Genomic DNA, 18,553 nt, shown 5'->3' with positions numbered 1-18,553 from the left:
TCCTGGGGAAAAAAAAGACGGCAAGTTCAGTAGGTTCTGCCAAACTCCCAGCAGATCTCCTTTGGGACTGAGGCTGGGACACTGCTGGAAAAGCATCTGAAGGCAGCAAACTCTTGCTGAGCAGGTTCTGGGGGAGCAGGGGCCCCAAAGAGACTTTTCCTTGCTTGCTCCACCATGATCTCTGGCTGAGGGCTCCTGGCCATGTGTGGAGGAGCAGAAGAAGCCTTTGCAAAGTTCCTTCCCAGCTCTGTTAGATCAAAATCAAGGAAACCCTTTTGGGTAAGAGCGTGGGTTGGTGGATCTTCTTGAAGGATGTCTGGCCAGGACACTGAGGACTTTGGAGCAGAAATCCTGTCAGAAAGGTCTCGGATGATCCCTGGGCTCCCCCCTTATGACATGGATGACCAGCTCCTTCCCAGGGAGCCCCGCAGCCCCTGGTGCTGCCTGGCGTGGACCCTGGTGATAGGAACCATGAACTGCCTGGTCTTCCTCCTGAATTTGCTCCTGATGTTTGTTATTTTCACCATCGTGCTGCTTCCTACCATCGTGGTGGTTTACTTTGGCTTCCAGTGCCACTCCCAGGTAAGTGCCACTCCTCGAGGGCAGGGCCACACCTGGGGGCTCCTTTGAATCCCAGGTGAGCAGTGGCTCTAAAAGCCAGGCAAGACTCCCCAAGTTTTGGCTTTGTTTCCCTAAGGAAACAGATTTTTCCCTGGGCTGACAAGAACAGGCATTGTGGGAAATTGGGCAATAAAATTCTGTCCCCATGCAAGTGCCAAGCCGAGGTGCCAGGTGAGGTGAAGACACTCCCTGACCTGATGGAGTTGCTGTTTGCATTTTAATTTCACAATATTTCCCTCTTCCCTGGGATTTTTGTCACTGAAAGCTGCCAACGTGAGCTCCAGAGCTCCCAGTCCTGCCTGGGCTCTGGTACTTTACTTCTTTCTGTTTAAGTAAGTTTAAGACCCATTAGGATCTGCCTAATGATAGGATTAGTAAAGTCTGGCAGAATATATAATCCCCTCCTCATGCCAATCTAGCATTCCTGTTCCCAAACATTCTGTGCATTCCTCACACCAAAAATGAGCCTCCTTGGTCCACCCAGGCTCTGTTTGCTGCCCTCTGCATTACATTATTTACTTATTTTCAAATCTCTTGGTATATTCCTTTAAGTACTTTTGGGATCGCTTGACCAAGTGTGGATGTGAAAAACAGTTCTCTGCTTTCCTTGCAGGCATGGACTGTTAGACCAGCTCAATGTGCCTGTTTTATAAGTCATAAACAGAGACTGCAAACTGGACTGAAAATGGGAAAAAAATCCTCCCAGAACTGCCCTTTCCAGCTTCCCTCACCTTGGAAAACCTCAAGTTCTCCTTTGCACGCACACTCAAAGGGTTTGAGGAGATGCAAAATGTTTTTGAGTGCAGTCAAGTGGAAGCCTCTGTGTTGCTGGAAGCTGTGAGGAATCTTTTAAACACAGCATTTGCTTTAGTGCAATCATAGCAAGGGATTGTGGCTTCACCAGAGCAGCCCCTGCCTTTGGGCCATGGTTTTTCAGTTTCCTCCCCAGCAGCCAGAGGCTGATTTCTGCACTGCAGTTCCATTAGGTGGATTTATTGTTTGTTTTTAGGATGATGGGTTGTGTTCCTTTCACTGCTGAAAGGAAAAAAAAAAAAAAAAAGAATAAAATCTGGGGACATGGGGGCTGCCTGCAGCATTTGTTAGTGCACAACAACTGAGTGCTCAGCTCAGCTCTGCTGCTGCCAGCATGAAAGGAGAGCTTTAAACACCACTCAGTCAGGCCCAGAGAGGTTTTCTTTGCAAATGGACTCTCCTGGCAGGTTTTTCAGGCAGAAATGAGTGTACACAGAGAGCAGAACACAAAGGGGTCTGCAGAGCCACAGAATGACCAACCTCTGCAGAATCTAACAGATTTCTGTATTTTTATTTATTTATTGTATTCCCAGTGTTGTACCACCCACACCGATGTGGCACCAGGAGGCTTTTTGATTTGGTTTGTGCCTATCAAATACTATGGGATGAATTAATAAAGATGAGTGCTTCCTGCTCCAGGATCAGTGTGCAGTGCTCTTGTCTCACACGGATGCTGGAATAATCGAAAGCTTGATTAAGATGTGATATCAGACACAGAGTGTACCTGAATACTGCTCAGCTCTGAGAGAGGGAAGATGTCTTTTCCCATGAAAACATTGGAAACTCAAGGGTGTTTTGGCTGCTGTCACCACCAGGCCACATGGCAGGGGTGGCCCTGGCTGTGTGGGTTAACGTGGGACTTTCGGAGCTCTTTCCCAATTGAATAATCCTGGTTCTGCCTCACCCTCCCCACAGGTGCTGCACTCCTCTGCCCGCTACTGCAAGAGCATCTTGGACGACAACAGCTCCTCTGCCCTCATCATCCTGGGTTTTGTCATCATGTCCCCACTGCTGGTGGTGGCCATGGCCATTTACTGCAGCCTGGCACGGCGCCTGCAGCTCCTCGTGTGCTTCCAGCCCTACAGCCTGGCCCTCTACAAGGGGGGCCGCTGGTGCCACCCCAGGGAGGGGGCTCCGTGCTGTGCCAGGGGCTGCAACACCCAGCTCAAAGCCTGGGTGTGACCCTGCAGCACCAGCAGTGTCCCCTCCCTGTGCCCCATCCTCATCCTCAGCTCTCCCTGCGGAGCTGGCTCAGCCAGGCTCACCCTCTGATTAATCACAAAAAAACCCCAAAAAAACAAAAACCCAAACCAAAAAAAAACCCCACTGCAACAGAGTGAAAACACAGCTGGGACAGCTATGGGGAGGGCAGGGCAGCTCCATCCTTCCAAATCCTGTCTGGTGGTGTTTGTTGGTGTTGTTCCTGTCTGTGTGCTGCTCATTGCTGGCTGCTGTCCCCTTTGTCCCCAGCAGAACCATTCCCAGTTTTCTGTAGAAATAAAATTTGTGTCCAGTCCCCACTGGAGGAGTTTGTTCTGTCTCAAAGCCCTGGCTGCAGCAGAACCACCTCTTGTTCCCCACTTGGTAGCACTGTAAGGTAAAATGTAATTTTTGTTTTCTTTCTGAGGATTGATTTTTCCTGCTGCTTGCCCTGTGTGGCCCTGATAGCACCCAGAGGAATAACCAGGGCTGGCTACAGGGGAAAGTGAACTGGAAGGGAAAAAGAAAAAAAAAAAAAAAGAGGAAAATGAGTTGACATTTTCTGTCAAGAGTGAAGAAAAACAAGAAAATTCTGTTCCAGTCAGGGGAGATCATGCTACAGGATAACAAGGTTTTGCCTGAGGGCAGTGTCTGCTCGCTGAGTACAGATATTTGATAGGAGCTGCTGTTCCTTTTGCTCACCTGTTGTTTAATCCAACTACTTTTACAAGGAAAGCATTCTTCAGCCTGGCAGGGCTGCAGGTATTGTAATGAACCATCCCTGCTGCTGTCCCTGCAAAGAAACCCAGAGTTATTTGCTACAGCCTTTCCCATGAAGCAGAATTGTATTTAATTTGGTATTTCAGTTCACAGAGTGTTTTAATAACCAAGGGGAAATGAATTTACCTGAAATGTCAGGAGCAGAACAGAGAGCTCAGGCTGTAGCTCAGGGCGTCCTGGGTACAGCCAGGCATTCCCAGAAGTGCTGGAACTCCAAGGTGAAGCTGGCTTGATCCTAAATTCCCTGCAGAGAGAACAGAGCCATATCCTGAGCCTTGGATCAGGTCCTGAGGCAGCTGTGCCAGGCAGGGACTGTGCCCACAGATGTGGGGGATCCCTGGCTCTGCCTCCTCTTTGTTCCCACAGGCAGGGCTTTGTCCTGGCAGCTCCCAAACCAACCCAGATCACAGCAGGGAGGACAAAAATAAATTTATTTTAACTGGTTTTGGGTTTTTGTTTTTGTTTTTTTTTTTGTTTTGTTTTGTTTTGTTTTGTTTTGTTTTGTTTTTGTTTTGTTTTGTTTTGTTTTAAAGTTCAACTATGTATGGATTTAATTCCCCTGCAACATCTCCGTGCTCGGAGCCACAGCACTGACCTGGTTGTGAGGCACCTCAGAAGACACTAAAATACATTTCCTTTGGCCAGGTGCATGTTTATTATTTGTGCTTCCCTGTCACTGGCTGGTGCAGGTGAAGCCACGGGAAGATGTCTCAGTGGTTATCAGATGCCTTCAGTTGTTGGAACACTAAGCTGGGGGTGGTGCAAACACAAACCATCTGTCAAGCTGAACTGAAATCAGGAAGATTCATCTTCTAGAGCCAAGGACAACAGAGAATTTATTGGAAGGATGCTACATTCCTGCTCTGAGGGAGGCCAGGGGAAAGGAAGCTGGAACCTGCTGCACATACCACGAGAGGATGTGCTGCTCCCCATCTCATCCCGGGCACTTCAATGCTCCAAGTGCTTCATTTTCTGTGGATAACTCTCCAGCTAATTTGGCAGGATCTGCATGGTAATATAACATGGTAATAAACCCCCAATGACTGTTCTGTTCAGTGCCGTGTGCTCTCTCCATTGCTTCACTGAAACTCAACTTTTTTTTCAGGGACGCTTCCCCTCCCCTCCCTCCTCTCTCTGACTGGTCACTGGTGATTGTTTCCAGCTCTGCTGGAGAACTTGGTTAGAAAGGATGGAAGTGATTAAAGAAACAATAATCTGGGAGTGCCTGCACGGGTCCCTTCTCTCAGCTTCTCTCCCACTCCAGAGTGGCTGCAGGGTGGGTCACAAACTGCCCTGGGAATGCTCCCCTGGCACTTGGCTGTCACCCTCCAGGAAGGAATTGCCCCAAATTCCCTGTCTTGTTTGCAGGTTCTGTGCCTGGAGGAGCAGCAGCTCCTGCTGTGCCCAAGCCTCGAGATGGGGCTGTGGGGCTGAGCCTGGGACACCTGAGGTGTTCACCCTGCAGGATCCCTCCCAACCACACACCTGGGCATTGATTCTGGGATGGATCCTTCTGCCTAAGCAGAGTCATTGCTGCTTATCAGCATTTCTCCCCATTTTTTTGGCCAGGCCTGATCTTATTTAGCTGCTGAGGGCTGAAAAATGGCGAGTGGGAGGGAGTATGTGCTGGTGTGATTCCATGGTGGAAAATACAGAGTTGTTTCCCAAAAGGAAACTCTGGGGGATCAGCGTGTCCTGGCACAATGCAGGGATTCTCTGTCACTGCCAGCAGTGTCAGTGTCACCTCCCAAAGCTGCAGTCACTGCTTTCGTGGTCCCAGCCACCTCCCACAGCTGGACGAGGACAGAGCTGGGAGTGATCCCTGTGCCTGTGTGTGGCAGCAGGATGGCTGGGGACTGTCACCGTCCCTGTGTGACAGAGCAGTGTCAAGGGACTGCCACTATCCCTGTGTGACAGAGAAGTGTCAGGGGTGTGACAGAGCAGTGCCAGGGGACTGTCACCGTCCCTGTGTGACAGAGCAGTGCCAGGAGTGTGACAGAGCAGTGTCAGGGACTGCCACCGTCCCTGTGTGACAGAGCAGTGCCAGGGAACTGCCACTATCCCTGTGTGACAGAGCAGTGCCAGGAGTGTGACAGAGCAGTGCCAGGGGACTGCCACCATCCCTGTGTGACAGAGCAGTGTCAGGGGTGTGACAGAGCAGTGCCAGGGGACTGCCACCATCCCTGTGTGACAGAGCAGTGCCAGGAGTGTGACAGAGCAGTGCCAGGGACTGCCACCATCCCTGTGTGACAGAGCAGTGCCAGGGGTGTGACAGAGCAGTGCCAGGGACTGCCACCATCCCTGTGTGACAGAGCAGTGCCAGGAGTGTGACAGAGCAGTGTCAAGGGACTGCCACCGTCCCTGTGTGACAGAGCAGTGCCAGGGGTGTGACAGAGCAGTGTCAGGGACTGCCACCATCCCTGTGTGACAGAGCAGTGCCAGGGCTGTGACAGAGCAGTGCCAGGGGACTGCCACCATCCCTGTGTGACAGAGCAGTGTCAGGGGTGTGACAGAGCAGTGCCAGGGGACTGCCACCATCCCTGTGTGACAGAGCAGTGCCAGGAGTGTGACAGAGCAGTGCCAGGGCTGTGACAGAGCAGTGCCAGGGGACTGCCACCATCCCTGTGTGACAGAGCAGTGCCAGGGCTGTGACAGAGCAGTGCCAGGGGACTGCCACCATCCCTGTGTGACAGAGCAGTGCCAGGAGTGTGACAGAGCAGTGCCAGGGGACTGCCACCATCCCTGTGTGACAGAGCAGTGCCAGGGGTGTGACAGAGCAGTGCCAGGGGACTGCCACCATCCCTGTGTGACAGAGCAGTGCCAGGAGTGTGACAGAGCAGTGCCAGGGGACTGCCACCATCCCTGTGTGACAGAGCAGTGCCAGGAGTGTGACAGAGCAGTGCCAGGGGACTGCCACCATCCCTGTGTGACAGAGCAGTGCCAGGGGTGTGACAGAGCAGTGCCAGGGGACTGCCACCATCCCTGTGTGACAGAGCAGTGCCAGGAGTGTGACAGAGCAGTGCCAGGGGTGTGACAGAGCAGTGCCAGGCCAGGCCGGGCAGCGCTCCCGGGCTGTGCCAAGGCAGCCCAAGGGAAGGGAAGGGAAGGGAAGCATCTCCATCCCTAGAAAACAGGTTCAGCGTTTTCCAGGACATTTCTCATCCCAACAAAGGAGCCGCTTTCCAAGAGAAGAGCCGGGAACTGTCCACGTTGCTCGAGGCTGTGCCCGTGTCCAGCTCCTGCTCCCTGCCAGGACCTGAGCTCATGGAAAGGCTGGGCGGGCACCGGGACAGCCCCTGGTGTGTCACCAGCCCTGTGCGTGCCCCTGCTTGCCAGGAGCATTGAAATCCCTGCCAGCTTTCCAGCCTGTGACACTGCCAGGGAGGGGACAAGGGACCCTCATGAAGCCCTGCTCCAGGAATTCCACCTTGCTGGTGACCTGGCTGTAGTAGTTTAGATTTGCTAATTTTAATATACTTAATTTATGTTGTGAAATAGGATTAGGAGCAAAATTAAGGTAGGCTTAAAAATTTAAAGGGTGTAAAGAAAAACTTGATTAACAATATAAAGAAATCATAAATTCAGAATAAAACCTTTAGACTGCCCCTCCTCCCCTTTCCCACACCTTTTTAGCAACAACATGCAGAAACACTTTAGTCAGTTACTAACTTAAATAATCTTTTTCAGTTTACTCTAGGGAGAGGAGCTTCTTGTTAGGCTGTAGGGACTTTTCCACAAGAAGGAAAAAACAGTTCTCTCATGTAGGAAAAAACTTACACGCTGGTCTTAGGCTCCTTCCCCAAAACCAGACCTGTGGACTCCTCTGCCCTGAGCCAGCTGCAAGGAGGAGCACAAAGATGATTCCTCAGGATATTCCTGCATTCGGGAGGATGACTGGGAGTTACTGGGAGGGACACGGGCCCTTAGGGAGTATCCCAGCTTGGAGCTGTACCAGCTGATGAGATTTTTAGGGAGATGTCTGCAGCTTCCAGAGCGTTTTCCAGATGTGCTGGCTCTGTAACCCCTGGGCAGCAGCAGCGTGGGGAGGAACAGAAGGGTTGATTCCTCAAAGTGCTGCTCTGCTCCTGCTCTTCAGCAGAATAAAAATTCCTTTTTTTGTCAACGCCTTCCCAAGGTTGCAATGCCAATAGCACCGTGTGGGATTGCTCTGCCCATGGTGCAGCACAAGGTACAAGGGCACGATCACAACCTCCCCTGCCCTGCACCTTCCTGGTCCCTCTCCAGCGCAGGAAGAACATGCTGAGGAATCTCAGGATGGTCTGGGCTGCGAAGATCAGCCCATTCCAACCTCCCTGAGGATGATGCGTTTAGATAAAAGGATGAGAAGTACCAGGAGAAAATGTGGCATGGGAACAGACAGGGCAGGTGGCCAAGAGCTGAAGGGAGCTGGCTCTGAGTCCCTTTGGAGCAGGAGCAAACACGGATGCAGCTGCCTGCAGTGGGTGTCCCCAGTGGGAGCAATTTGTAAAGATGCACTTGTCTTTACAAACCTGTGGGTCTGCTGGTGGATCAAACCAGCACTGAGAGATAAAAGAAACAATGGGGTGGATTCCACTGATTGATGAATGGAAAGAAAGATATTTGCCTTTACCAACAAACTGCAGGTTTGCTGATAAATGAAATTGGATACTGGATGATGAAAGAAGCAATGGGGAAAAAACATTAGTTCCATAGGAATTAAAAATGAAAAAGGAGGGTTGAATTAGAGGGGAGTCTCAGGTATCAGGTGTTCTGGGAAGTCTGGACCTCTTAAGTACATCAGCCCATGGGGAAAGAGAGAGAGAAATTGGGATAAAAAGGGAAGTGAGTCCTCCAAAAATGGGAGAGACCCCAGGGGAATGCCCCATGGCCTCTCCTTTTATTCAAATAAAATAAAAGGACTCCTCTGCCTCCTTTTTAGACATAAACCTCTGGTGTTTGTGGATTAATTTTCCTGCCACCAGGGAAGCTCAGTCTGCACTTGGGATCTGCTGCTGGGCAAAGCTGCTGCTGCTACCCAGCCCTGAGCAAATCCCTGGCACCTCCAGGGCATGGGGCACAGCAGGAGGAAATGAAAGGATTTCCCACAGGCACAGAGAGGTGATGGCCTCTGAAGGGACTCTTTGCCACGGGCATTTGGGCAGGAGGAAGGGGAAAGCAGAATTGTCCTTTCCTTTTCCTGTCTTTCAACACGTTCTTGTCTGGGGCATGGACCAGATCTCCTGGCACAAGTTCTCACAGTGGATATTAAAGTGGAAGCTGGAAAAGCATCCCAAGCCCTTTTAGGAGTTGGAGATTATTCTGCCATCCCATCTCTGGGGTTCTTTGGACATCTCTGCATGAAGCAATTTGTTCCTCTGGTGGCTTCAGCATCACCAAGGTCAACCAGGCCACCCTGGCAAGGACAGCTGGGTCACAGCAGGAGCTGCTGGTGTGCTTCTGCCCCCTGAGACAGGGTGGGCAGTCCTCCAGAGGGGAAAAGCAGACAGGATGTGCAGGGCTGGACCTGGCTTTGTGTGAAGCTCAGGGACAGATCAGAATCAAAGCCAAAAGCTCCCAGCCAAGGCAGTGGTGCTGTCTGCTTTGCCTCTCTGCTTTCAGGTGCTGCCAGCTCCACTTGTGCCTCCTCCATTGTTTCCCAAGCACTCAGGACAGAGCTGAGGAAACCAAGCCCTAGACCCTACACGGATGAACAGAGGTAAAATTAGAAACCAGGAGAGCAGACTTCCTCCAGACTCCTTGCTACTGAAAGCCCAGAATATCTGTTTTGTCCCTGGAAAGTCCTTCACCAGCTTCCACTCACCAGTCAGGGCTCTTTCAGATCCTGCTGAGATGCTGAGGCTGGGGCTCTGCTTAACATATTTGGGAAAGAATTGCCTTTTGGGATCTATTTTAGCTGTGCTGGCCACCAGCCCTGATGTTTGGAGTCCCACCTTTCTGGATCCCTCTACCAGCTGCTGCTGAGGTGCAGACAGAGCCCCTCTGTTCACACAACACTCAGTGGCTGCGAGGAACAAGTGTTTGCTGAGTCCCTCTGGGAAACAAAACTCCTCATCCTCATCCCTGTCCTGAAACGATCTCAGCTGTGCAGGGCCTGGCTCTCCTGCCAGGGACTTGGGCTTTACCCCATCAGGGTAAGGAAGGAAGAAATCCAAGCAAACAGCTTGTGGAGAGCTCCTATTTCTTCTTGGAACCAGCTCCTCTCTCTCACACTGCCCTTCCCCTCAGAGGTCTCAACCCCTGGAGAGGGAGGCTGGCATTGTGTCAGTTTTGGGGAGAGATGCTGTGACAAAGAACACTTTTCTCTCAGGCACCAGCTGCCCTCCACCTGCTGCTGGACACGTTTCATTTGCTGTGGAGTCCGGCCCAGCCTGAGCCACATGCACCAGGGAAAAATCCCATTCCTTGGGATTCTCCTTCTAGGCACAGCTGGGCTCCAGATCCTCAGAAACCCAGAGAAAAAGAAAGCACAGAGAGGAAATCAGTCAGTGCTTCAGAGCACCAGAGAATTTTAGTTCAGGCTACAGGGAAAGGGTTCATCCAGCCTCCTGAATTCCTGCTTGTTCATGATTCCATATCCCATAGAAATAGAGGGAGCAGGGAGAAGAAAGAACTCCTTCTGCCTGGTTGCAATTAAAGGTGTCATTCAGCTGGAGAAGGGTGTGAATAACTCTCATTTTTCTGGTTTGTTCTCACCACCCAGGCGCGCCTCTGCCTACCTGGGCTAGACCATTCCTGTCAGCACCTGGAAAAATCAGCTTTCTTTGGGATTGCACAGGTTCTGTGGGTGGAACTCACCCCAGCTGCTTGGTTCCTGCATGAAGGGCCCTTTGTTCACGGGGTTGGTTTGGTGCTAGCTTTGATCACTTTAAATCTTGCTGCTCCTTGCCGTGATTTTAGCCACACCAATGCAGCAGGCAAAGTGTGTGGGGAGATCTTTGGGGTTGTCTCATCAAGACAGCAGTGATGGGGGAGCAGGGTTTGTAATTCCCTGTGAGCTGGGAAAAGGCAGCTGGAAATTCTTTGGTGCACAAATGCAGCAGCAGCAGCAGCAGCAGCAGAATTCCCTCATTTCCACCAGGAAGCAGCAAAGCCGTGCTCGTGCTGAGCCATTCCACTGCAACTGGCAGATTCCCACTGATAATCATTAGAGGGGAAAACAGGAGACCAACAAATCCTTTTTTATTTTTTTCTCTTAAGAAAGCCTTGAAGAAGAGAGGAAAACAATCCCTGGATGATGGAATTGCACCCCAGCACAGCGCCTGCTCCAAAACAGATGCAGCATCTCCTTGTCAGTCGTGCTGGATGTGGCTGTTCACAAAAAAAATCCCCATGAACATCCTGGAGATGAGGAAAATTCCCTCCAAAGCCTGGCCAAGTGTTTCTCTGGCACCAGACATTTCCATGAGGTCACTGTTGGAGTTCCTCCCGTGTCTGGATGGTTCACAACCAGAAATGAAAATGCTTTGTGGTTTTGTGACCCCTTGTGTGTCTCACTGTGGTCTAGCATGGGGCAAAAGGGTCTTTGCATTCCTGCTGGCATCCTCCAGGATTTGGGATACTGCAGGATGTCCAGCCTGGCTCAGTCTCCATTTTCCCTGCTCCTTCCAGAGCTACCTCACAGGAAAAGTCTTGTCACCCCTCATTTATTATCAACTGTAACAAAAGATGATTCCAGGAATCCCTGCACTAAAACCCTCTGCTTTTTGTTCTGCAGTCCTGGAAAAAATGCTGGAATCTGGGCAGGGTCAGAGGTCTGGCATGTGGGGTGAAAACTTTGTGGTTTTTGCTGGTGAAACCTGCAGCGATGGGTGTCTCCTCACATCCTGCCATGGACTGGTCTGAAGGGCCAGAAGCAGAAAACAGAATTCCAGCACTGCTTTGGAGATTTGTAGGAATTTCATGAAGGGAGAGAAGCCTTGGGAGCTTAGGCTGATGGTGGAAGCAGTGACGTGGATAGTCAGAGGGGCTGCAGGCAAAAAGCCCTTTTTAGAAAAGTTTCACTGTTCCATTCTGCATCAACTCTCCATGTTTTCCTCTCTGGGAGATCTCTCCATCCTGTTCCAGGTGTTGCCTCCATTCCTGCCCAGCTTGCTGTGGCCTCCCAAGAGCTTGGAGATGAGGGAAGAGAGAGAACAAACAGGGAGAGAAGCTCTGAGTGCCTTTTATTGGCAAAGCATCCCAACAGCAACGTCCTTGACAGGTGCCAGGAAGCAAAGCAGAGGCAGAAAAAAGCCCCATGAGTGGGAGAACTGTGCAAAACAGGATCTGCCAGACTTCCTCTGCAGCACAGCCGTGCCCAGGGAGCAGGAGAGGGGAGCAGGGCAGGTCCCACACCTGGAGCAGCCCAATCTGAACACAAATTCCCTCCTGAGCAGCACCAGAACCACCTGAGATTTCCAGCTGGGCATTTCCAGCTCAGTATCCCATTTCTATATAAATATCTGCAGCTTTGGTTGTCCTTTTGAGAGCCAGCAGGGAAAATGAAGTGGTAAGTGTTCCTTCACTGCCTGGTTCAGGGCTGCAGCTGGGGAGGCAGGAATAGCTGGAATTGCAGATTTTCAGTGAACACCAGGGTTTGAGTGCACAGGGGCAGTGCTGGCGTGGGTGCTGCTGTTCTTCTGTTGCTGTTTCCCATTTCCCTCAATGTTTTGTGGCATTCCCCCCATTTTGGGAGGGATTTTTAGGACCATTCTCTAGGAGTTTGCTGTAGTGGCAGATTTCCACGAGGTAGATCTGCTCAGAACCCTCACGGGGGACCTCAATTCCTGCCTCTCTTGAGTAATGCCTCTTACTGGATTTTATTTGATTCCTCATTCCTGCTGGGAAGTGGGAGTATGGATGGGCTCTGCATTCACATCACCTGACTCTTCTTTCATGGCTGGAAAAAGCAAATTTATCTTGCAGTGGGAGCCTGAGCCCCATGGAAGGGTGGAGAGCAGAGAGGACATTTCTGTCCAGCAGTAACACTTACTTGTGGAGGGGATATTTGTGCTCTGGTTGTTCTTTCATCGTTCAGGAATTACAGCACCAGGCTCTGGAACAAAAGTCTCTTATCCCCAAAAGAGATGGGAATTGTTTGGGTGGCTTTGCACACACCCAGCCACCTCTTTCTCCATGGGCTGCTGGAATGGCAGCAATTTCCCCAGGCTGACGTGGGAGGATGTGAGGCTGGCAGGAAGGGATGGATGTCAGGCAGAGCAGTTCCCAGCAGAGCCCTCCACTTCCCTTGGCTTGCTTATCCATCAGGATTTCTAATCTGCCCTTTTATTTTTTAAATTGGAAAGAACAACTTGTTGATGGCAGCAAGGCTCATCCCCCTGTCACTTCCACATTCCATCCCACACCTCAGCATGGCCCTTCCCAGCAAAGATTCAAGGTGGAAAGCACAGGATTATGTCCCCAAAGGCCACCCAGTGAGGCTCCAGATTCCCTTGTGGGAGCTCTGTGGGGTTGGGTGGTGGGTGAGGCACTGGGGTTGTGTGGTTTGTGCTCAGCTCTGCTGATGTCCAGGCAGGATTTTCCTCCAGGGTTTGATTCCCTGTGGATTGTCCCACACTGTCTGTGCTCCACAAGGCACCTGCACCTCCAGAACTCGCTGGACTCGTGGAAAATGAAGAATTGGTGCCTTGAAAGAGGAGCTGACTCAGAGCTGATCCCTTCTGACACTGAACCACCACGGGGGGACAAATTCCCAAACGGGGGGACAAATTCCCAAGTGTTCCATGAGCAGGGAGGGATCTGGCCAAGGTCAGCTGGGCTGGAGAAACGCAGGGAGTCATTCCCTTCCCTCCCACTCCCTCTCCAGCCAGCTCTGCACAAAAAGAGGGATTGTTTTCTGTGCTCCCAGCTTTTTCTCTTTCCTGCTCACATGTTTGTGCCTTCTCTGAGAGGGGGGAAAAGCCCCACGTGCAAAGTAAGCCCGCAGAAAATCCTGCCTTGGAGTCAGCTCTGTTATAAATCAGGGTTGGTGCCATTCTGGCAGCCTGGAGCAGGGAAATAAAAGGAAATTTCTGTCCCAGGATGGTCCAGTTTGCAGCTCTGCTGCAGCCACAGCAGTGCTGGAGCTGTTCCACCCACGAGTGGATTTATCCTGAAGTGGAGCTTCTCTGGTCCCAGTGATGCCTTTTTGGGATACCTAAACACAGAGGCCAGACAAAATTAAGATAATAAAAAGCAGTTCTATTTATTGAAGGCCCTTCAGGTACATTTAGGGCAGGGGCTACACCTAAAATGGACCATGGGTTTTCACACTTTTATAAGTTTGATCCATTTTCATATTGGGGATTAATCTTTTAATTACAGCTTCAGGTAATGAAGGAATTTACCCCAAGTTTGCTTCCCCCCCAGCCTATTTTTGTTGATGTTTCTCGGGGCCTGTGAGGTGTCCTTGATTCCCAAGCCTGGAGAGGAATTGTTGTGTCTGAGCAAAGTGGGAAAGCTGCAGCTCACGCTGCACACGGAGTTTAGAGTTCTGCACAAAAGAACTGCAGGATTACAAATCCATGAAAGAAAATAATCTAAAAATAGAAAATCTAAAATCCTAAGGAAGAGCGAGAAGGCTGCAGAGCTGGGAGTGGGGAGGCTGGAGCTGTCACCTGGGTGTTGAGGCTGATGGAAAATCAGCCTCACTGCAGATTCCAGGCTGAGAGCAGCGAGCTCTTGGCCAGCTCTGCTGCAGCTGCACTTCCAGAGGGGGCCGGGAGCTTCTCCTGGTGGGAACTGCCAGCCCCACGCTGCTCCCCTCTCCTGCTGTGGCTGGATCTGGGGCTCAGGGGTGCTCAGAGGCTCATCCATCACTGCCCCTGCTGCTTCCCACCACGCTCAGAGCCTGGCAGGATTTACACAACCCTCTAAAAATAGAGCACACCCAAAAATACAGCTGATGGCAGCAGCAGCTCTGGTCTGTCCTGACCACCCAGGAAAAGGGAATAATGTCCTGATGGCCCCTGCTGAGGCCTGAAACATCTATCTCTATCAGAGATAAATAAAATAAAAGCCACGACAGAGTCAAACTCAGCCCTCCAGCACCCTGGCAGAGCCCTGAGCCTGGCATGAGGCTGCAAAACTGCCCTAATTACTGCAGAGATTCAAAGAAATTGGGGACAGAAGGTGAATTAAGGGAAACAGATGCCAGGGCATCCTCCTGGGGGAGGGAATCTGATCTCCTCTGCTTTGGTCGTTCCTGTGCTGGCTCCTCCCTGCAGACAAACAAAGCTCTCCAAATGCTGGAGTCTCCTCTGCATCCCTGCAGGATGCTCCAAATTGGGTTTTTTCCTCTCTCCCAGACAGACAAATGTAAGAGGTTACAGCTATGGAGAGGGGATGGGAGTTCTCAGGGCTGTTTGAGGGGAAGCAGCAGCTCCTTACGTCGGTGGAAATTCCTCAGGAAACCCAGTCCTAAGGAGATTCTCTTAAATTTGGCTTTTTCAAGTCGTCTGGGCTTTCCTAACAGGATGGGGATAGGGCAAAGAAGTCAAGCAATAAGGAAAATGATCCACTCCAAAGAATAGCCTTTGGCTAAAAATTGACCTCTTCATCCAGACCTTGCTTTTACTGCTTAGAAGTCAGTCCAATTTTTGGAGCTATTTGGGTTCCTGGCAAGCAAAGTGAGGTCCAGCTGGGAAAAAAAAAGGCAGTTAAATCCTGCCTTGTGAAGGAAATTAAGCAGGAATTTAAAATCTTGGAGAATTTCTTCTAGAAATTCTCGGGGAGAAACACAAAAGGTTCCTCCCCCCACACCCCCCTGTTCAGAGCTATCAAATTCATGCCCAGCTAAATCCAAGATGCTTTGAATTATGAATATTTGAATATGAATGCATTAATTTCTGTATGAGTTATGGAAAAGTTGGTTCAGCCAGGCTATAGGGATCTGGGACCTGAATCAGCCACTCCTCCCTCTGAAGTTTTAACACAAATCTTGCAGCCTTTGGAAAGAGGTGCTGGTCCTAAAAGCCAGGGAATCTCTGCTCAGGATATTTTGGGGCCCACCCGTGTTTGTACCCCCTCTTCCTGTGCAGTTCCTGGCACTGTGGGATCACATCTTTATGTGTAACGTCCACTCCTTTATTTATGGCAGCTTTGTCAGTGCAAACAGGGATTGGGAACTTTGGTCTGGCAAAACCTGGCATTCCAGAATGTGTCCATGTGTCCTCCCTGTTTTTTTTTTTTTTGTTTTTTTTTTTTTTGTTTTTTTTTTTTTTTTTTTTTTTTTGTTGTTGTTGTTGTTTTTTTTTTGTGTGTGTGTGTGTGTATGTGTGTTTTTGGTTGGTTGGTTGGGTTTTTTTGTGTTTTTTTTTTTTTTTTTTTTTGGTTGGGTCAGTGATCCTCAGCTTGCTCCAGCTGTGAAATTACTGCAATTCCAGGCAAGAATGAAGAGTAAATAAAATTTCTGGGCTTGCGGACCCCCGAATTCAGGGCTCAGAGTTCAGAGCTGCTGCTCCTCACCCCACAAGTGGCCATGTTCTTGTGCTGTGTGACTTTTTAGGGAGCTTTGGGGTAAAAGAGATCATCTATAAGCTGGACCTTACCTCACTGAGGAGTCATCCCCAGCACTGCTCATCCTCTGAGAAACATAAAACTGGTGAATGCTGCGAGTAAACACATCTATTTTTGTAGTTTGTCTTCCAAGTCAAACAAAAATAAGAGATGACTCGAGGCTGAGCCCTACACGACCCAGTGGTAACTGAGAAGTGACAGACTCAGGGCCTGACCCCGGGCTGGGATTCAGACTGGCATTTCTGGGGTCAGGGAGTTGAGGTTGGTGCCCTTCAGCCATGAGCCTGCAGCTGAGCAGAAATCAAGCGTGGCACAGTGGGTGAGCTGTTCCTGCTCATTCTGGGGGAAAATCTGGGTGATGTTGGTGTTTCTGCTCCTCTCAGCATCCTCTGAGTCAGATTTGGGCTGCTAAGAGCTGAGCAAGGTCTGGCCTTGCAGCCCAAGCCCTGTCCAGGAGGATTCCTGCTCCTTGGGTGACTTCTCACCTGTGCTGGGGCTGCACAAGCCTTCCCTGGAGTTCCAGGGGAAGTTTTCATCCTCCTCACCCCCCAAAAGCTGCTCTGCTCCCTTTCCAAATGGGGATTTTCCAAACTGCCATATATAGATCCCCCTCCAAACAAACCCGCCTATGTGGAGCTCAAACAAGGCTGTGTTCCCAAAAGCCTGTTTGTTCCAGCTGCAGGAATTTGCCTCACAGAAGAGGATGTTGCATCTCTTCAGAAATTGGGGATTGTTTACGTCCCCTGAATGTCACAGCAGCTGCAGCAAAACCTCCCCAGGCATCGAGGGCTCTATGAAATACCTGAGCCCCAGCAATATCACAATCAAAATGTGGTTGATTGGTTGCTGGTGGTTTTATTTTTATTTATTTTTTTTTTTTTCTTACAATTATTCATTATTCTTGAACTCTTCTGTAGCTTGGCATGGGGAGGAGAGGATCATCCCAAAGGAATTTTGGCCAAATCCACAGCAGGTGGAGAATGGGAACTCAGAAGTGATGGGGAGCTGAGATTTAACCAGGAGCAAAACTGGAGTGACACCTCTGGCTTCAGGTGCAGGATGCATCCAGGAAAGAATCAGCACGAGCACAGGCACCAGGCTTACTGGAAACAGGATTTGCCAATTCCTGTAAAGTTTAAAAATAAACCCTCTAAGATCTAATTATTTTCCAGGCTGCTTTTTCCTGCTTGCACCTATCCAAGCAGGATTTAGAGGTAGATAAAGGCTCCCTCCAGTCTGCAGGGTGTGAACAGCATCCACGGGGATAAACTGGCAAAAAAAAAAAGCCCCAGGGAATTATTCTGAGCTGAGCAACACTTCCTTGGGAAGTGAGTAATGGAAGGAAATCATCTCCATGTATCCAGCAGCCCTAATGAAGGGGTCTAAATGGGTCTGGACATGGGGCAGGAGGAGGAAGGGGTGGGATATGGTGGGATTTGATGTGATATGGTGGGAGCAGGTTGATGCCAGGGATAGCTGGTGAGAACCAAAGGGATTTGCAGTGGGGCAAAGAAAAATGGGAGAAAATAGGCTAAGAAAATGGGCTAGAAATGCTCTGGGTCTGGCTGCCAGGGCTCTCGGAGGCACATCCCGAGCCCTTGGCTAGGGCAGGTGGGTACAAGGAGAGGATTTCCTTCCACTGCTTCCATTGCCTGCCTCCTCCAGCCCAGCCCTCCCGTGTCCCAGCTCCAGAACCCAGCAAGGACAGAAACACCAGCAGAGAACCAGGATGGGACTGGGGAAAGTCCTGAGCTCAGCAGTGGTTTGGAAATAGTTTTGCTTTTTTTGGCTGCTCTCATGATCAATCCATGAGGATTAAGTGGGAATCTGTGCAGCAGGAATGGATGGATTTGCTCAAATTGGGGGATTATTACTTTGTGGGATTTGCTCAAATTGGGGGATTAGATCATGGTGGGATTTGCTCAAATTGGGGGATTATTACCCTGGGGGATTTGCCCAAATTGGGGGATTAGATCATGGTGGCATTTGCTCAAATTGGGGGATTATTACCTTGTGGGATTTGCCCAGGTTGAGGGATTTGACCATGTGTGATTTGCCCAAATTTGGGATTATTACCATGTGGGATTTGCTTTGCTGTGTAATTTCCCCTGGAAGCTCCTCTGCCACCTGAGCCTGTACCACATTTTTTAACCTGTATTTTTTTTTTCCTGCTTCAGGATGCGGGTGCCACCTGGGAGGGGATCTCAGAGTGAGAGCAGGGATAACCCAATTCCCTAAAATCTGGGCTAAAGATGGTTCCAGCCTGGATGGGTGAGGCTGTCACCAGCCCAGGGACTGAGTGATGGAACATCCTGGTGCTGTCAGCTCCCTTGAGATGCAGATGGGCCCCAAACTGGGAGTGGAACACAAACAAGATTGGAAAAAATGGGTTTTTAATTGATCTTCAGCCTAATTTTCCATTTGCTGGATGAGTTTGGATACAGCTTTTTTCCACTCTGAACACTCCTTGGCCCCTAACTCCTGCTGAATTTTTTTACAGTTCCCAGGGGAGAGGAAATAAAATTGGAGGAAATATTCCTCACCAGTGTCTGAAATCCCCAAAGCTCCCAAATATCCCTTCTTTGCTGCATTTCAGCCTGGCCTGCTGGTCCCTCCCCTTGTCAAGGGAGTGAGGACTGAT

General features: G+C 50.2%; 1 protein-coding gene across 1 annotated transcript; it reads left to right on the top strand.

Moving 5' to 3' along the window:
• The first annotated feature begins 312 nt into the window (after positions 1-312).
• On the top strand, positions 313-2,934 carry TMEM88B (transmembrane protein 88B). Its single transcript, XM_062507791.1, has 2 exons — positions 313-582; positions 2,350-2,934. The coding sequence occupies exons 1-2, from the start codon at positions 313-315 to the stop codon at positions 2,614-2,616; spliced, it is 537 nt and encodes a 178-aa protein (XP_062363775.1). The 3' UTR covers positions 2,617-2,934.
• Positions 2,935-18,553: the final 15,619 nt, after the last annotated feature.

Source organism: Cinclus cinclus, chromosome 23, assembly GCF_963662255.1.
Source record: "Cinclus cinclus chromosome 23, bCinCin1.1, whole genome shotgun sequence".
In the NCBI taxonomy this organism is placed as follows: Eukaryota; Metazoa; Chordata; class Aves; order Passeriformes; family Cinclidae; genus Cinclus; species Cinclus cinclus.
Note: the sequence above shows the minus strand (reverse complement) of the source record. Positions and strands in the feature narration are given on the sequence as shown.